Raw genomic sequence first — 17,916 nt, forward strand, 5'->3', positions numbered from 1 at the left:
AATAATCCACATTTTAAAACATTAAGTCAGCTTGAAGCCAAATTTTATTCCTCTCTAAAATATCTGAAATCACATTGGATGCCAGCTCAGACTACCTGTCAGACTTCTAACGTAATTAATATTATAAACCGATTATTACACTGTAAGAAAATCCCTTCTCTGATTCATTCAACTCAAATGAAATCACTTCTGGCACTAAACTCATTTCATGTTTCTCAGGATGGGATGATCTCAAGAGTTCACGGCTTCATTCTTTTAAAGCCCAGACATCCACAATAAATAAATGAACAGTAAAAGAGGAGGCCATTACAGTGAGGGCTTTAATCAAAAGCACAGGCTTCTGTTTATTGACCGTTGCACGCAAATGAACAGGTGAGAGTATATTTACACAGATGTAAACAGTCAGTACCTGCAACACAGACAGGAGAGATCACAATGCCTCTCTCCTGTCTCTCTCTTGCACATATACCCACACATTCAAATCCTCATCCACATGCAGGCAGTGACACACACACACACAGACACATTCACACACAGAGAGTTTGCGGTAGAAAGATAGAGTGGACTGTCTGAGAACACGGAGCACAGCAGGCTTCTTTGGTCAGCTACTTCAGACAAGATTTCCAATGATCAAAGCATATCACAGGTCACCATTCAGAGAGCAGAGACAGAACACGTACTGGCAGAGCAGTAGGAAAACACCAAAACCTCTTTTACTTTTTGCAGATTTCACATCTTTTAATGTCTCAAAGAACAGTGGATCACAATATTCCTTGTATAATTTTTCACTTTTGGTTCCCACTACGCCAAAGAGTCCATAACAGCAGAGGATAAATGAATCATGCCTGTGCACAAGTCATGGCAACGGCATTCAAGCAGCAACTTACATACAAAGTACCTGAATGGCGAAGCAATAAGATGGAGCAATGTGGGAATATTCCTTCATAAAGTAGCACAGAAAACAACTTAAGATGAATTCACTGACATGAATTTGCAAATCCCACAACCTTTCAGTGTAAGTAATATAAAAGTAACTAAGATAAAAACAAGAGTAGAAAAAAAATAAACAGAATAGAACAGCGCAACATTTGTAATAAGTGCAAATCATTCTTTTTTATTCACTGTGTCCCTTTTTCAGAAAAAAAAAAAAAAATTCAGAAACACACTTACACATATAAAAAACAAAACAAAACAAAACTGTGAGATCAACAAATCATATTAGAAAATGTGGAGTTTAGAGACATAACTGATAAAAAAAGAAGAAATAAGAAGTTCCTGCACAGCAGAAGATAACTGTGGAAGGAAAAGCGATATCTAGCATGCCTTCTCTTCCTTGTACCTCCGTATCATCCCAACACATGAACGCTCAACAACAAGAGCCTAACAAGCCCCCCAGTCACCCCTTCTTCTCACTCTTTAACCACATCATCCTCCTCAAAGATCCATTTTGCATACACACAGTATTTTTTCTCTTTGGATCACTAGGAGGCCAAAACAACAACTTTGAGAAAAAAAAGAAAAGAAAAAGAAAAAACGCCATGATTGCTTCAAGTCACCAAATGTTGTCTAGCTTCAGTCTGCATCAACACAGTGTTGCCACGGTGATGTGCTATCAACACTTCCTGTTAAACTCACATTAACAGCTGCTGTACTCCGCACCCAAAGGAGCTGACGACACCTTCCGTTCTTCTTGTCCACGCACTGAAATAGCCCCAACAGCGAACACTGACACAAGGCTACAAAGTCAAATGTAACACATCCGGCCAGGAGTACCTTTGATACACTGCATGTTTCTCTTTATGTGCCTCTGTGTTCATGGTCAACCATTACACATCAAAAACTCTACTGTGTACAGCAGACAGAAACATCCAGCATTTAAACAGCTATTGTTGCTCTGTTCTGGCAGTCTGCATAATAACAAACTACCACAGTGCCACTGAAAATATCTGCTGACATGTGGACGGACTGATTAATCCTGTGGGCTTGTCTTTTGAAAATAATTTCATACAACACAATCGATAAATTCACAGCTGCAACGGTTGATTGATTAACTGTTCTGCCAGTAAATAAAATAATTGTACCGCATTCATTTTAATACCAAATGAATGATCTAAGTCGTGCTGTTGAACAAAGGTAATGTTATCTACAGATTCTGAAGACTTGCGTTACATTTTTAATCAGATAATCAGACAAAAAAAAAACACAAATGAAATAAGTAGAAAGATGTAATTTGTCCAAAAAAAAGAAAAAAAATCAAATAATTATAGTTTTTCTTCTGGCTTGTAGTGACACCTCGACTTTTTGGGGTGTCAGTAGCCCAGATTTAGAGAGGTGCACCTTCTCTCTTATATAATGAAACTAAACTGCTCAAAACTCAGAAGCACGTCTCTTTCTGGAAATCATGACCAGCTTTAAAAAAGAAAACTGCATTGTGGACAGTTTCATGTACTTAACTAAAGGAGGAGTGCATTTACCTGTTACTAGAGGCTCGTGCCTGGATGTAGTTTAATTAAAATACATCCTAAATTAAACAGCTCAAAGACAGTTTGTAGATTTAATTTCAAGTAATGATGTAAAAGGAGCATTTCTGTGTTTCTCGATGTTTTGGACACCACAAGACTAGAATTGTGTTTGGTTATATTTGACAGAAGGCAGATATCTTTAATCTTTACAGCTCATTATTCAAAAAAAATGGGCAACTCACATCACATTGATCTTCATGAATAAAAACTTTACCTAAATCATATTTTTTCCTGAAACACTCTTTAAGGTCTGTGCAACTCTGATGCGCATTGTTCACTACTCTCATTTTTTTTAAATTTTTTTTACACCAAATAATTTATTAAACAACTGCTGGCAGATGAATGAATTGCTGTTCGCAGCCCTACCAAAAGCAGATAGATAGTTCTCATTAAGCACAATATCAGTTGTACGCTCTTAATACCACTGTAGCAGATAATTTAGTCTCAGATTCATGTATCTAGATGTGTTGTTCAGGTTCATTGAATGAGAAAATATAGACTAGAAAATGGATATGAAAAAGGTGATTCAGCTCACAAACCTCTGTTGCAAAAAGAATACAAAACACTTTAAGGTCATCTGCATTCAGATTTCATAAAATGTAAAAATGCAGGACAGAAATGGCACTAAGCGTTCTCGCCTCATCTCATTTGGATCTCGAAACAACAGCCCTTCGTCCTGCCATGAACGACAGCAGCCTCTAAAATAAGGTGTAAAGTCTCCCTCTATGTCACAGTCAAAGGTCATTGGGAGAGATCCACATGTTCACTGCCTGGTTACACTGCAACACTGGCATCACATTGTTACACACTATTTACAAGCAAATAGCACACAGACTGACAGCCCAAACACGCACTAAGTATATTGCTACCTTATGGACAGAGGTCTTTGTTTTATGTTGAGCATTTTTTTATCTTTTTTTTTTAACAATGGAAAAGTGAATGACTGACCATATTGAATCAGCTCTGCTTAACAGAACTAATCCAGTACTGGGCTGCCAAAAACTACAATTCCCAGGCACTTGATTGTAACCAAATTTACAGTAACGTTGTCCACTGGGTCAGCTTGCCTCTGACCCACAGAGAGAAGGCAGCAACATTCAACACAAAAGCCCTCAATCTCCCAAACTAAGAAAACAACTAGCATCCTCAGCATGCATATAAAAGTTATAGTACTCTTGGGATATACTTTACACCGACAAGTTAGCTAGTGGTTGCATTTACACACTGACACATGCTGCTAGATCTCTGTGCAATGCTACAGTAAGGTGACACAGAAATTTAAGCTGAAATGATTTAAAACTGATTTATGAAGAAAAAAAACTGCAAATAAATATGACTATATTACAGTAATGGCAGAAAGGTGTGGAAATAAGCAGAAAGACAATGAGGTAGAGACGATGATTTGCCCCATAGAATATGTGAGAAAATGTGGCAAGAAGGATGGAACAAAAGTGCTAGAGAAAAGGGAAAAAAAGCAGAGAGAGGTGATAGGAGGAGACTCAGGTACTGGTCTTTTGCTCAATGGCTCGGGTCAGGGTGCGTCGGACGGTTGTCTGGGTCTGTATTCAAAGACTACTTTCACATCCGCATGCGGTGGTGGGGCTCTGTGAAGGGCGGCTCCGAGTCGTCCATGGGCAGCACCAGGCGCGTGCCTCTCATCACCAGCTCGTGATCTCCGTATGCTAACTCTCTGTCCAAGTCATCAGAGGTGGCAGCGCCAGCAAAGGCCGGGCCGCCGCTAGTGTGGGCGCCACTGGCGTCTGTACTGACTGTGATGTCGCCATATGTCAGGTTGATGTCACCGTCTCTCAGGATGAGGTCAGAGTCGTCATCCTTCAGCTGGCATTCGTTCTGCAGGAAGAAGAAACACAAATTGTTCAAAGAAACACAACAAATTTGGGGGAAAAAGGATGTGACTTTAGCACTCCATAGCTATTGGATGAAATTGTGTTCAACCAATACAATTATAATTTTGTCCCATGCTTTGCGTTTCCTTATCCATCCAATGAGACAATGAAAATTGAAAATGAAAACTGAACCGTTGATTCATGACCGTTTTCCATCTGGTAATATGGGATTAAAAAAAAACAAAAAAACAACACAGTTCAGTCAGAAATAGCTCTTGTATAAACCAGCGTCTGACCTCAAAGGCCTGAGGGCTGGTGAGGAAGCGAGCGAGGGGGCCGCAGCAGGGAGGCAGCGTGGCTGTGAGAGGGGGGCCGCTGTGAGTCAGGATGGGCTTCAGGTAGCTGGAGGGAGGCTCGAGTCAAGGACATAATGCGCGTGAAATAAGCACTAAAAGACCGCTATTAGACACAAAAAGAAAGCTCCTGGTACGGTGTGATGAATGCTTAATGAATCCCAGTCCTCAGAAGAAAATGTTCCAAATTAAAGTAATTTCATAAGGTAATTTATTTTAAATGCATAGAACAGTCTGACCTTCATATTTCAGAGCCAAAAGATGACCTAATGTGAAGTTAAGTCTGTAAGTGGGGCTCCCTCTGCTGCTGGTAAGTTGAAGTGAAGTCATTAATGAGTTATCACATATTCAAAACACTACATGTATGGTTTATTTGAAAATTATTTCTTGATATTAATAACACTAATTAAGCAAAGGATACTTGTGGTCGAAGTTGTACCAAATTCTGAAAAGCCAGGCACTTTCTTGTTTGGTGCTCCTTCTCTCTGAACCTTCACCAACACTCATCTGGACAAAGACAGACAACACTGTTTAGGTGTCTTGGTTTCCTTTACAGTTACTTTCCACCAATTACATAACTACAACACGTTTATAAGTGCCACACTCACAGAGTTATCTTGATCCGAGTCCACTCCCACACTGTTAAAGAAAAAGAAACACATGTAAATCAGCTGCAGTCGTAAGCTGTCAGAGCAGAACAGTGCTGTGAAGCATGTTTCCCCCGTTTTACAAGTTCACCAGCAGGAAATCTGCTTATTAAAAAAAGACAAGACAGAGCAGCACATTCTTCAAGACGTTCAATAATTGTTCGAATACTTGCCTGACAGGATAACTAGATGAGTTAAACACCCGGCATCATAAAGTCAAAATATTTATAGACAAGCATCAGACTTATTTGTGAAATTTCCCCACTGTTAAAACAAATGCTAACTGCAAATCCAGTCTGGACTTTGCAGAGGAAGGATAGGCATACCGTATGCGCTGGCAGGACAGCATCTGAGTGGTACCACCCCCACAAATCCATACAGTGAAGAAGACCACGAGCAGAGTGGTGGAAAACATCATCTGACGAGCATATGTTGCAGTGTCCCTGATGGACAGTGCAAAGGTCATTGCACCTCGCAGGCCTAAAAAGCAGAGCATGGAGAATGTTGTATACAAGATGAGATAATAAGCATCTCTGTTGGTTATATTTCACTCTGTTAATAAAGGAAAGCGCTTTGCTTAAGACGGCACATAATAAACATCCTTATCCGTACACCACTAACCTGCAAACATCATCATGTGCTGGAAGTTGGATCTGATCTTGTTGCGTCGTCCCAGATTAAGAAGGAAGGAGAGAGGGTAAATGTTAGCGGCTCTTCCTATGAATAATGCTACCTGGGTAAGAACATGGTTAAGGACAAAAGCAAATGAGGTGTGCTGTCTCCTGCCTATTTACTACTTGGTGGTTAGTTGTAATAAACTTCTTTTGTTCCCTTTAGGGAGTGAATCATCTGCCTCAATCTTACCCTATCCCTAGCATTTTCTTCTGTTATACCAACCCTCTGCATGTCCTCCTTCACGTCATCCATTAACCTCCTCTGAGATCGGTCTATCCTTCTGTCTCAAATCACCCTGGACGCTAGTCTCCAGCCACTCCACCCTGCCTACACTCTCTTCTTCACCTGTCTTGTCCACTGTGATGCTATATAAACTCATCTGCCTGCACTCTCGCTACTCCTTGCATGGTCACCTTTCCATCTGTCTCCCACTGCTGTAGATAATGCTTCAAGCCAAGGATTAACATGGCTTATGTGAACTTGGCAGGGCCATGTAAAAAGATACAAAAGCTCCAACGATGAACATCGGATTGAAGACATGGTTTTGGAACGTGAAAAGGGTCAATCCCATGTAGGAGAAAATGAAGTTCTCTGCCAGGAAATTTAAAAGTTCAAACAGCTGCAAAAGAAAAGAAACAGCATGCTTTACATGACAGCTGATATCCAAGTATAGATAGATGTATACAATAAAAGAAAAAGCTAGAGTTTCCAATAAATGCTGTTAAACTTGGATTGCATGACTGTGATTGTAATTAAACTTAAAATGCCGCTTTTTTATTCGCTATGTCATAAAGACATAGAAAAGTTTTGATTTTTGTGTCTTTACCTGTTCAACAAACCTACAATAGCAGATAACTGATAAAGCAATCTGCAGTTTTTGTTTAATTTTGAGTCTCCATCACCCTACTTCACCATAAAACAAAACAAAACAAGGAAAACGCAATACTTAAAGCATCTAAAAAAAGAACTGAATAAGTAGTGACCTGTTTGGTTCTGTCCTGAGACTCAGGAGACAGATTGTTGTAGGTGTAATGGGCCTGAGTGATTCCACAGAAGAGTACTGCTACCACACCTGCAGCACACCAAAGGGGGACGGAGACACACAGAATAAAGATGGGATCAATACGCACTGATTTCTATATGCTCTGATGCATAAAGCTTCCAGCTGGACACAATTACTATTACGGTATTATCTAAATTACTAATCTCATTTTTTGTTTTTGATATTCTGGTAATTACAGTATGCCATACACGTAGAATGTGTGGATCTGTGTGTGTGTTACCTGTGAAACCACAAGCCTCAGCCAGTAAGAATGTGCTCCATGACATGAGAAAGAACAGAGCTGTTTCCAACAGCTGGAAGTCTCGCAGCTTGGTAAATTTAGTCACGTGGACACCACAGTCAAAGAATTTAACGACATACTCAGATATTGCTAAATCCATTCATGTTGACCTTTTTACAAATAATTCAATTCTAAGACATTAAAAAAAACAAATAAGAGAACCAATAAAGTTCTGCTTTCCATTTGAAGTCTGAAACTGTTGGCTTCTAATGAGGTTAATGTCAGAATAACGTTACACAATCATTTTAATCAGCTTTTTTTGCATTTATTCTACATTTTCATATAGTATTTCACACAAACTAATTTAGTGCATGGTATAACTGAGATACTGATGATAATGTTTCAGTGTTAAGAAGCTAACCATTTTAGAATTGAAAACATGGGTGGAGAACTCCAGGCCTCGAGGGCCGGTGTCCTGCAGGCTGTGTCCTTGAGCCAACACAGCTGATTTAAATGGCTAAATTCCTCCTCCCAGACTTCTGGTAATGAACTAGTCATTTGATTCAGGTGTGTTGACCCAGGGTGATATCTAAAACCTGCAGGACACTGGCCCTTGAGGTCTGGAGTTCCCCTACCCTGACGTAGACTATCACAAAAACATTCATGTAGCCCCGCTCAGAATGTAAAAAAAATGACATAGATGCTGGCCAGCTAACACTAAGGCTTTGGTGTAGTTAAATCTTCCCCTTTATGTCCTTAATAAAATGGACACGAGAATAAATTTCTTTGGTTAATGGTGACTGTGACCTTATAAAACAAGTCTTTGGCTGTGACACAAAATTCATACGCTAACTTTAGCAAGGGAACAAACAGAATGAAGTGATAAAATATTGATGCTTTATTCCAAAGGACAAAGGTCCGGTCTGAACAAAAACTTTACAGGTTGAGTTTAAAATGCCAAAATAAATTGAAAGAACCTTCATGTCCCTTTTTGTATTTTGGAACTGAATTTGATTGCACTTTTTATGTACTTGGTTTGAACGAAATACACTATTAGGAGTTTCTTGATATTTATGGCACATGTGCGTATGCTCATTAAGAGTCTGTTTGCTGTTTAAGCACTGCTACAACAACATGTAACTTATCTAAATAAATGCTACAACCAAACAAACGAAAAAAGATATGAGAGCGGTGACGATTCCAGTGGCGACTCCTAGTGCAAATGAGCCGCTGAAAACTCCCAGGAAAATCCCAAAAGACTTCAACATCGCCATAACCTCAAAGGTGTGGCTGTTGTCTCCTTCTGGTTGATATGCTACTATAGAGCTGATATGAACACAAAATACAAACATTTAATGGCAAGTATTTATGCAATGGCAGGGCAAATATTTATAAGTGTACCATATACAAGTTAATGCCTGCATTAGTCACCACAACACAGGGTAGTGTAAATTTAAATTTAATGTTGCTGAAACAAAAGTAATTAAAAAAATAAATATCTCTCAGGGCTCTCAAAATTTCAAAATCCCTGGTAGCCCTTCGGGCAGGGACTCTTCAGTTTTTGGTAGCCCAAAATAAATTTAAGTAGCCCGAATAAAAAAAGAGAGCAATTTTTTGATTGATGTTTTGTTTCCTTTACAATATTATACATTAAAGTATAATATTGTAAAGGAAACAAAACATTAATCAAAAAATTGTTGAAAAACAAATTACAACATTGTATAAAAATTACAATCATCAACTCAAATACTTGGTTCTAATTGAACAGAAATTTCTATGAACTTGTAAGAACTGTGTAGGACATGGATCAGTCTGTGTCAGCTCCTGAATTTGAAATTTCCACTGAAGTCACGGGTAAGAGGCAAGTGGAACCAAGAACTAGGACATTTGCTTTTTGAAGTTTGCAAAGACTGCTAAATTGTGCCAGTGGTAGTTCACTCTTTGCAACATAGTACGCTGTTTTAAACAGATTTTCAGGTTTGTTTTTAGTATGTTATTTGCAATTGGTGTTTGTTCTGGGAAACATATTGCAGACTGAGCAATGCATTTCTTGCATTTCTCATGGGTTCTAATGGGGGCCTTTCTTAAAATGACTGGTCCCAGTAACAAAGGCGCTTGTCGACTCAGAAATCGAGAGAAAACCAACAACACACCCGGCAGAACATTATGTTATTTACACAGGTGCACATAAGTGGTCCGCATTCGCTGTCAAAATAAAAGACGCACACCAGATAAGAAGTTGCAACGCGCGTTTGCGTCCATATAAAAGGCGATCAACCTCTCACATGTTTAAGCTGCGGGAGATTTCACTTGTCATGTTTGCATAGTAAGCTAACGATTAATAAGACGATGTCAGAGGAATTGGTGCGCAAATTATCATCACTCACAGATCAGTGCTGTCGCTCTCTATACACAGTTCGCGCGATTGCAAAGTGAAAGCAAAAAACAAGCGCAAATTCAAACGCGATTTCAATATGTCACATATTGACAGTGGCTCATCGATGCCAATGACATAATTACCCAGCTACATTTCCGAAAGAATGCAAAAGCATTGACATATATTTTTCCTTCCTATGATAGCCCGACGGGCAGGGCAGAGATAGATTTTGGTAGCCCGACTGGAAAAATCGCTAGCCCCAGGACGTCGGGCTAGCGATTTTGCGAGCCCTGTATCTGATTGAGGAATCACTCATCTTTGGAAAAGAGAGTTTATTACAGAGAAATGGCTCTTTCCAAAATAAAAGCTATACTATACGCTTCTTCTGGGCTATATTCTCAGCAGCATATTGTAGCGGGTCAGGGCTGTTCGGGGTTCTGTTTGTACAGTTATGTTTTGTTTATGTTGCCATAGTGACGGGTGACGCCCTCTCGCTGCGACGGTGTGTCCTTCCGGGGTCAGAGGGCGCCCTGTGTGTTGTTGTTGTTGCTGTGCGCTTGCCGCGCTGAGCAGTTAGCTAGCGGCAGTGTTCTTCTGCAGATGTCAATAAACGACTGTGCTCCCTGGCTAGCTCACGGGAAGCAAGACCAAACGACACCTCCGTCTCCTCCTTGTCTGAGCTCGCCACAATCGTGTCAGAAGTGGGATGATGGTAGCACCCCATGTTCTGACCCGAGTGACTTTTCCCCCGCCGGTCGTGACCGGCCGGTGCGCCAAAAGAAGGCACCTGGACATTTGCAGGACTTTGTGTGGGGTAATCGGGTCGTCGGGGACGACTGACCCCTTAGGTGGGGGCTATGTAGCGGGTCAGGGCTGTTCGGGGTTCTGTTTGTACAGTTATGTTTTGTTTGTGTTGCCATAGTGACGGGTGACGCCCTCTCGCTGCGACGGTGTGTCCTTCCGGGGTCAGAGGGCGCCCTGTGTGTTGTTGTTGTTGCTGTGCGCTTGCCACGCTGAGCAGTTAGCTAGCGGCAGTGTTCTTCTGCAGATGTCAATAAACGGCTGTGCTCCCTGGCTAGCTCACGGGAAGCAAGACCAAACGACACCTCCGTCTCCACCTTGTCTGAGCTCGCCACAATATTAAACATATCAGGTCCCCATAAGGAGAATCATGTGCTAACGGCTGTCTAAACGACTCGGGTAAAGTTTGTAGCATGCATGCTTGTTGCTTTTGTCTGCTTCCACTTGTCTTTGCACTAGGATGATGTCAGCGTAAACGTGCAGTCATATTCGTTGTGTTCCCACTAGTGCTGTCAGCGTTAATCTCGTTGAAATGACCTTAACGCTATGACACGGCAAATCTCCGTTAATGAGCTACCCCTGATCGCCCCGTGCATGGGGCTAGACGGCCAACACGTTAACGAGCTAACTGTGCTAACACACTAGTTCCCACCCATGTAATTGAGCATTGCGTGGCACATCCAACATACTGTTTTACTTTAGTCCATGACGCGCTTACCTTCAGGGTCATACGAAAACCAAAATAATTCCAAACGCCAGATCTGAATGAGGGTGGGGGAGGTTCATTTTGCCATGTTGCAAGGAGAGCTTAACTTCTGTCTTGCTAGCTTGCCCTGCGCTCTTCCTTCTGACGATGCTGTCTGTGTTGAGCGCTCAGTGGATCTGCGCTCGACAGTGCAGCCTAGGCGGAGTAGTCGAACGCAGATTCACTGACAGCATCGTCAGAAGGAAAGTTGATAAAATAAATTACAAATTTTGTATTGTTCAATACATATGCGTACCGAACCGAAAGCACTGTATCGAACGGTTCAATATCGATACGAGTATTGTTGCACCCCTAATATACACATATATATTTTTTAACATTATGCTGAAGTAGTTTTGTGCTCAAATGTGCTGAACTTGGCAAACGTTTATTTCCAAATAAGAGATTCAGATCTTTGAATAAATAGCTGTATAATAAATAGCTATTTGAACCAAGTGTCGCAGTAAAATAACATTTGTTCACCCTCTCTCTTCACAGCCCCCACACTCGCAGAACAAATCACCAGGCATTTTGTCTATAAGCATTCTGGCTTTCTGCCTTTCCCTTGGCTCCCACAGTATCTTCAAAGAAAATAGGAATGTGCTCTTAGCTGACTCATAACATCAAAAACATTTAACCAATAACAGAAAAAAAAGAATAAATAATGCAATGTTCTGCATCTCTGGTTGAATAGCCAGAGTCTTAAAAACAAATGGCCAGTGATTTGTCATGTTTATCTCAAGGCACTGCAAAAGCACACAATGCCATGCTCTACTTAGTGCACCCGTTCAACGGGCCGGTCTGAGTGTCTCCACAGGGCCGGGCCCCTCCAGTCTGCCTGCGCTTTAAATTTACAATTCTGTGGAAATTACAGCAGTTCCATGTGGCGGGGGACAAAAACCAAGTCAAGTGTTAGTTTAACAAACCTGTTTCACATTTAACAAGGTGTTATTGGGAGCTGATACCAGGTTAGTAAAAGGTCACAGGTCCATCAACAAAAAAAGAAACAAAAAAAGAAAAAAAAGGGAGACAACTTACGAGGACAGAACCACGGCCACGGCATCGTTAAGCACACTCTCTCCAAACAGTAATGCGTAGAGATCCACGTCCACCTGCAGCTCATTAAAGATGGCCAGGACTGTCACTGTGAGGCACAGAGAACATACGTCAAAATTCACTTCCAAACGCTGCTATACAATGTTGTGCAAAAGTCTTGAGCCACCTTTATTTCTTTACATTTTGCTTGGAATATGGGTGCAGCAATTTATTGCAACATCTACAAACATACATGGAAATATGGTATATAAGGGAAAAAACTGATTTTGTACAATTTTAATGAGCTTTAATTGGTAAGACCAACTTTATTATTTAAAGCTTGAACTCTCTTAGGCAAAGCCTTCTTGTCTTTTCTCTAAACAGTCTTCAAGAATACTTCTCCAGGTTTCCTGAAGGATATTTAAAGCTCTTCTTTTGGATGTTGGCTGATTTTGTTCAATTCTCTGAAAAGATGATGCCACACTGCCTCAATAATGTTGAGGTTCTGGCTCTGGGGAGGTTAATCCATGACAGTGTTCTATTGTGAGTTTTTCTATCCAAGTATGCTTGTACAGCACTGGCAGTGTGCTTGTGATCCATGTTATGCTGAAAAATTAAGTCCTGGCCAATCAGACAGATCAGACTCACTCACTTTTGCACCTCTCTCCTGACCTCCTCCATACAGACTGACAATGGCTACAACTTAAAAAAATTCAAATCTGAATTCATCACCCAATAAGACTTTTTTGGTAATGATTTCAGTCCAGTTGGCATGCCTCAACTTTTATCTCTATTCCCCTACCATTTCTTATGAGGCTTTGAATAACAGTATGTGGACTCCTTGTTAAGTAATGTCGACACAAAACCGGTTCATTCTTTGAATTACATACATTTTTTACTTTACTTATTCATGGCTCAGTCTCAAGGTGCTGAACAAACATAAAAACATTCAGCTGAAAATGTCACTTTTACTGGATGCGGTGTGGTGGTAGAAAGGCCTTTTGCACACTACTTTAGTTAATATATGTAACAATGTGCTTTGAGTTAGTAGAAGAAAACTTTTAAATCTGAGAAAAATCACATGTACCAGGGTCTGTGGCAGAGACAATGGCCCCAAAAAACAGGCAATCCGTGAAGAAAAAGTCTCCATTCAGCTGGCCCACCTGCTTCATTAGCGTCACACAGCCATACATCAGCAACCTGATGGAAGAAAAGGAAGAGCAGGTGGTTTTGTCCAACATCATAAACAACAATAACTTTAAATGTGCATAGTTGCACAAGGGTTGTAAAATCACAAGGATGAATGGCTTTCATGTTTTTGCTTTTTTTTTTTAATAATAAAATATTTTTTGTAATAATTGCAAATTAAGTCTCTTACCCAATAATAAAACAGGAAATGACTGTCCCGAGAAAGGCGTAAGCCAGGATGGATCCCATGTTCCGAAAAAAATGTCTCTGAAAGACAGAAGAGTTACCAGATCAGCAATCAAATGCATAAATACTATAAAATAAATTATTCATCTTGATGAATACGTAAACCCCTGCGGTCTATAAAGAGACCACAAATGGACATGAAGTTATTTAATTAAGAGCCAAATACATACTGAAAATATGTATTTAATAAATGTTGACTTTTTATATGATATACTGTACCCTTTTTAAGCTGTAGCCAGCATGGAAGATGATAGGCGGTAGAAGAATATTGAAGAACACTTCAGGGTCAAAGGTCACCTGAGTTATACAAAACACAGAACAAAATTACAGATCTGCATCAAAAGAAAATTAACAAGTTGTTTTCATTAATATTTCTTTCTATGCTGTTGCATTTTTGGATTGACTAAAATATCAGTTAATCAAAAATGACCCATATGGGGCATCATGACACAGCTTCCAGGACAATAAACAAAAAAACTACTATAATAGTAAAATGGCATGTTACAGAACGAGGACAGCTTCTAGCCACATACATATACACACACTAAGGCTAATGCCATTTTTAGATGCTAAATCTAGAGCAGTGCTACATTAAAATCAGTATGTGGATTCAATCTCTGACAATGGATTAGATGTATTCATGTTTGGAAAACAATCCTCAATTTCTGAGCATGAGATTATGACTTAAATAGATTAAACCTGTTCAGCAGATTGTTTACTTGTTTGGTGGTTAGAATAGCGTCAAGAATACTGCTTGTATGTAATTGTGCAGCTGTTTAACTGACAAAGTACAAAGTGACAAACACACCCCAGCACATGACAACCGTAAAACAAGTACTTTTATGGTTTCTTTTACATTCTGTATCACTAATAAAGGCATTCTGCCAGTTATTTTAACAGAACATTTCAGGCCCTGTTTAATAGTCTTCAAACTGATTTGATCTAGATGTAGAGCTATTGTTTTAAAATTGAAATAGCTACTTAATATTGATAATAAAGAATTTGTATTACATAAAGAGAAATACAAATCATTCAGCTTACAAAAAACTAAAACCACCATTTAATCCCATTACAAATTAACCTATGATTTCTCTCTTGCATTGGTTAGTTATGTTGTATTTAAAATATCAGAAGGGTAGCTGGTTTTGATCATCGGTGCTTGCAGATTTAAACATCTGCTATCATTTCAGTGTAAAATAACTGATAATTATGTCTTTGCTGATGATTAAATCATCTGATTGCTCCAGCTCAGGGGTGGGCAATGAAGCTTCTCAAGGGGATACAGGAGAAACTGGGACTCTTGTGGAGGGCTGTACCAATAACTTATACACAGATAAAATTAATACTGAGTTCAATTTACTGGCACCGTCCTCCACAACAGTCCCAGTTTTACATAGTCCCTTAGGAAAATAATTACCCATCTCTGTAACACAACTGCTTGTATGTAGACATCAAATTCAAATAATAACACGACACAGTATACCTTGCGCAGCATCTCATTATCCTTCATGTCGTTGCCACTGATCTCCCCTTTCAATGTGTACTCGTAGAACTTGCCGCTTACATTGACCAGCAGAGTGGCAGGGCTGGCATTGACCTGGCAATTCAAGGTGATGTTGCCAACATCCAGAGGAACATGAATGATGCCATAACGCAAAATCACTCCAACAATTAAGCCTGGGGAAAAATTCATAAAAACGAAAGACAAAAAAAAAAAAAAAAAAACAGGAGAGAGAGAAGAGTTGATTAATACAGGATTTTTAACAGTTTATGGCACGTCGCCACAGAAACGGATGGCGAGTGTAGTTTCAGGCTACCTGATACTACAGATGGTATTAAATGTTTCAGTGGGATTCATTTGTACAAAAAAATATTTTTAAACAAAGGTCTACTCTGAACATCACACACGTACCTAACAGCTCTGGATCTCAAATTAAAGTCTTAACACATCCATGTGAAAATAAATTACCCTATCAGATACTGTACCAGCAAATTAGAATTTCAATTAGTTTAGATTAGATTAGGCCATATTGTCTCCAGTGGGAGAAATTTGTCTTGGACAACCGAGGGGAATATGTCACACAAAATAACACAAAAATCACAACATGTCTGGTATCCTGTACCTTTTTTCCAGAGGACTCATATTCTTTATAAAAGATGGGATTTATATCTGTAGTGATTTTCCGTCCCTTCTTTATCACCGACTCTTTAAATATCTCATGGAGAGAAAATGGAGGCAGGATGACAATCATCTTTCCAGCTATTTTGATCAAATTTTGGATTTGTGATCTGATCTTGACCTAAAATGCTCAGATCAAACATCTGTTACTATTGGTAGTAATGCATGGTTTGGTAACCATGTAGTAGACAGTAATGTCACAGCAAAAATAATAGCATAATGTTACTATCTGCCCTATGGAGCCTTCATAAAAACTAAAAATGAGTAATTTGTGAATGTCTAGACTCTAAAAGCTCTGCACAGCCAAGCAGAAGTTATTAATTATCTGTTAGATGTGAAGCAGCTGGGTTGTGAGGCAAAATGTAAATGATTCTACGGTGGCACGACCACTTCCTCTTCTACAGGTTGGAAGATTTCTAACAATACTCCTGAAATTCAATATACAGAAGTGGAAGCAAAGTCCAGTTACACACTCATGATTGGCATTTGTCCAAATAATCACTTGTGACTTGCACGAAAAAGCAAAAGCAAAAACAAGTTATTTAAGAACTAAAATTCAGTAGGATTCATAAGACAGTATTTGTCGAAACTGCTTAGGTGCTGAGATGTAATTTCTAAGATTAAGCAGTGTAAAAGAGGCGTCCACTGTCGTTAAATTACGCTTGCTCAATCACAACATAAACCGGAACAGTCCTGCAGCATAAATGTGTTAAAAGGGGCGAACTTATCAAGCCTGGTGTTGACATTCGTCTGTTCAAAATCTAACTATTAGGACACAATGAGTGTAACAGCTCGGATGACGTCTCTCTGTCACGATGGACCATCTTACCATAAATCATTGCCAGCCCGGTTTCGTGGAGAAACCTGAACCGCCGATGTTTGAACAACCAGATGGTCAGGATGGTGAGGGTGAGGAGCAGGATAAAGATCAGCAGGTCAGCGCTGTCTTGTCTGTGGCTCTCCTCAGCCTTTTTCTCAGTAACGATGTTCTCCATGGCACTGTCTTCCTGAGGTGATGATGCTCGGCAAACACTGATGCAAACAGGCAGGCTTACTAGCGCGAGCAGCCACAGCGTCCTTGTTGCCCTCCGGGCACTGCTGACAGTCACTTTAAACACCATTTCGGCTTTCGGCGGCCAAATGCTGCAACGTCGCCGAAGGTAAAAAATAAACTTGTGCAAATATTATTCATAAACGAAGGGGAGTGGACAACAGAAAGACGACAGCAAAAGAGAAACCAATTCCGGCCCGGAAGGGAAAAGTAATTTTTCCAGAAAGTGTAATTTTAGGTTTCAAATTAAAAGCACACCACCGTACCGTGGATGGCTAAAATCAACGCCAGTGGAAAAATTTAATACCGCAAAAAGAAAACCTTCTAGATAAATAAAAATGTCTATCTGGCAGTTTTCTTGGAAGTTTGCTTCTTATTAGCGCTGATAGTTTTCCCCGAAATCTTTTATTATGAAATATTTGACGATAGCGTGTTTACCGGGAAGTGAGTCCAACAGTCCTTTAGGCTATCGATTTGTGTCGTATTAAAAAAAAAATAATAATAATAATAATAGTAAACCAAATATAATAACGAACTTAGCGTTTATTTTAGATTACGGTTTAATTACAGTTTAATTCTTAATAGAATAACTTTAAATAAAAAATAGCCGCATATTTCCTGTGGTATTTCCTCTTTCCTACTTCCTTCCTACTCTTTTACTGACAGACCATTTAGCGTAACGATACGAACATCAAATAATAATTTTAAATATTTATAGATACATTTAACTATATTGGATAAAGAATATTCGTTATTTTTTTGTTTTTTTAAAAGTACGATTGACAAGTCTCGTGATACAGATGGTCGCGTGGGACGTTCCAAATTATCGGAATTTTTATATTTTACTGTCATGCGCTGAAAAACAAACTAACTAACTTTCACTGTTAGTCCTTATTTAATAACATGGCAGTACAAAAATATGCACACATATATATTATAATTACTTAATTATTAACTGAAATATGCC

General features: G+C 39.5%; 1 protein-coding gene across 1 annotated transcript; it reads right to left on the reverse strand.

Moving 5' to 3' along the window:
* Window positions 1–319: 319 nt before the first annotated feature.
* Window positions 320–17,879, reverse strand: slc9a6a (solute carrier family 9 member A6a). The gene is made up of 16 exons (XM_082508214.1): window positions 16,728–17,879; window positions 15,203–15,396; window positions 13,939–14,016; window positions 13,664–13,740; window positions 13,373–13,485; window positions 12,289–12,394; window positions 8,512–8,653; window positions 7,328–7,433; window positions 7,028–7,116; window positions 6,550–6,663; window positions 5,991–6,102; window positions 5,696–5,849; window positions 5,331–5,361; window positions 5,144–5,229; window positions 4,666–4,771; window positions 320–4,373 (listed from the first exon to the last, which is right to left on the reverse strand). Exons 1-16 carry the CDS (start codon window positions 17,017–17,019, stop codon window positions 4,101–4,103), a joined length of 2,073 nt encoding a protein of 690 aa, XP_082364340.1. The 5' UTR covers window positions 17,020–17,879; the 3' UTR covers window positions 320–4,100.
* Between the last annotated feature and the right edge of the window lie 37 nt (window positions 17,880–17,916).

The sequence above is a fragment of the Aulonocara stuartgranti genome (assembly GCF_965226115.1).
Source record: "Aulonocara stuartgranti genome assembly, chromosome: 2".
Lineage (NCBI taxonomy): Eukaryota > Metazoa > Chordata > Actinopteri > Cichliformes > Cichlidae > Aulonocara > Aulonocara stuartgranti.

Bases quoted from the DNA above. Each gene is read 5' to 3' on its own strand.
- slc9a6a (XM_082508214.1), bottom strand. From the start codon at position 17,019: ATGGTGTTTAAAGTGACTGTCAGCAGTGCCCGGAGGGCAACAAGGACG. The intron at 14,017-15,202 runs GTATACTGTGTC...TGTATAACTCAG, and splicing joins ATAATGAGATGCTGCGCAAG to GTGACCTTTGACCCTGAAGT. The intron at 5,850-5,990 runs GTTAGTGGTGTA...TCTGCTTTTTAG, and splicing joins GCACATGATGATGTTTGCAG to GCCTGCGAGGTGCAATGACC.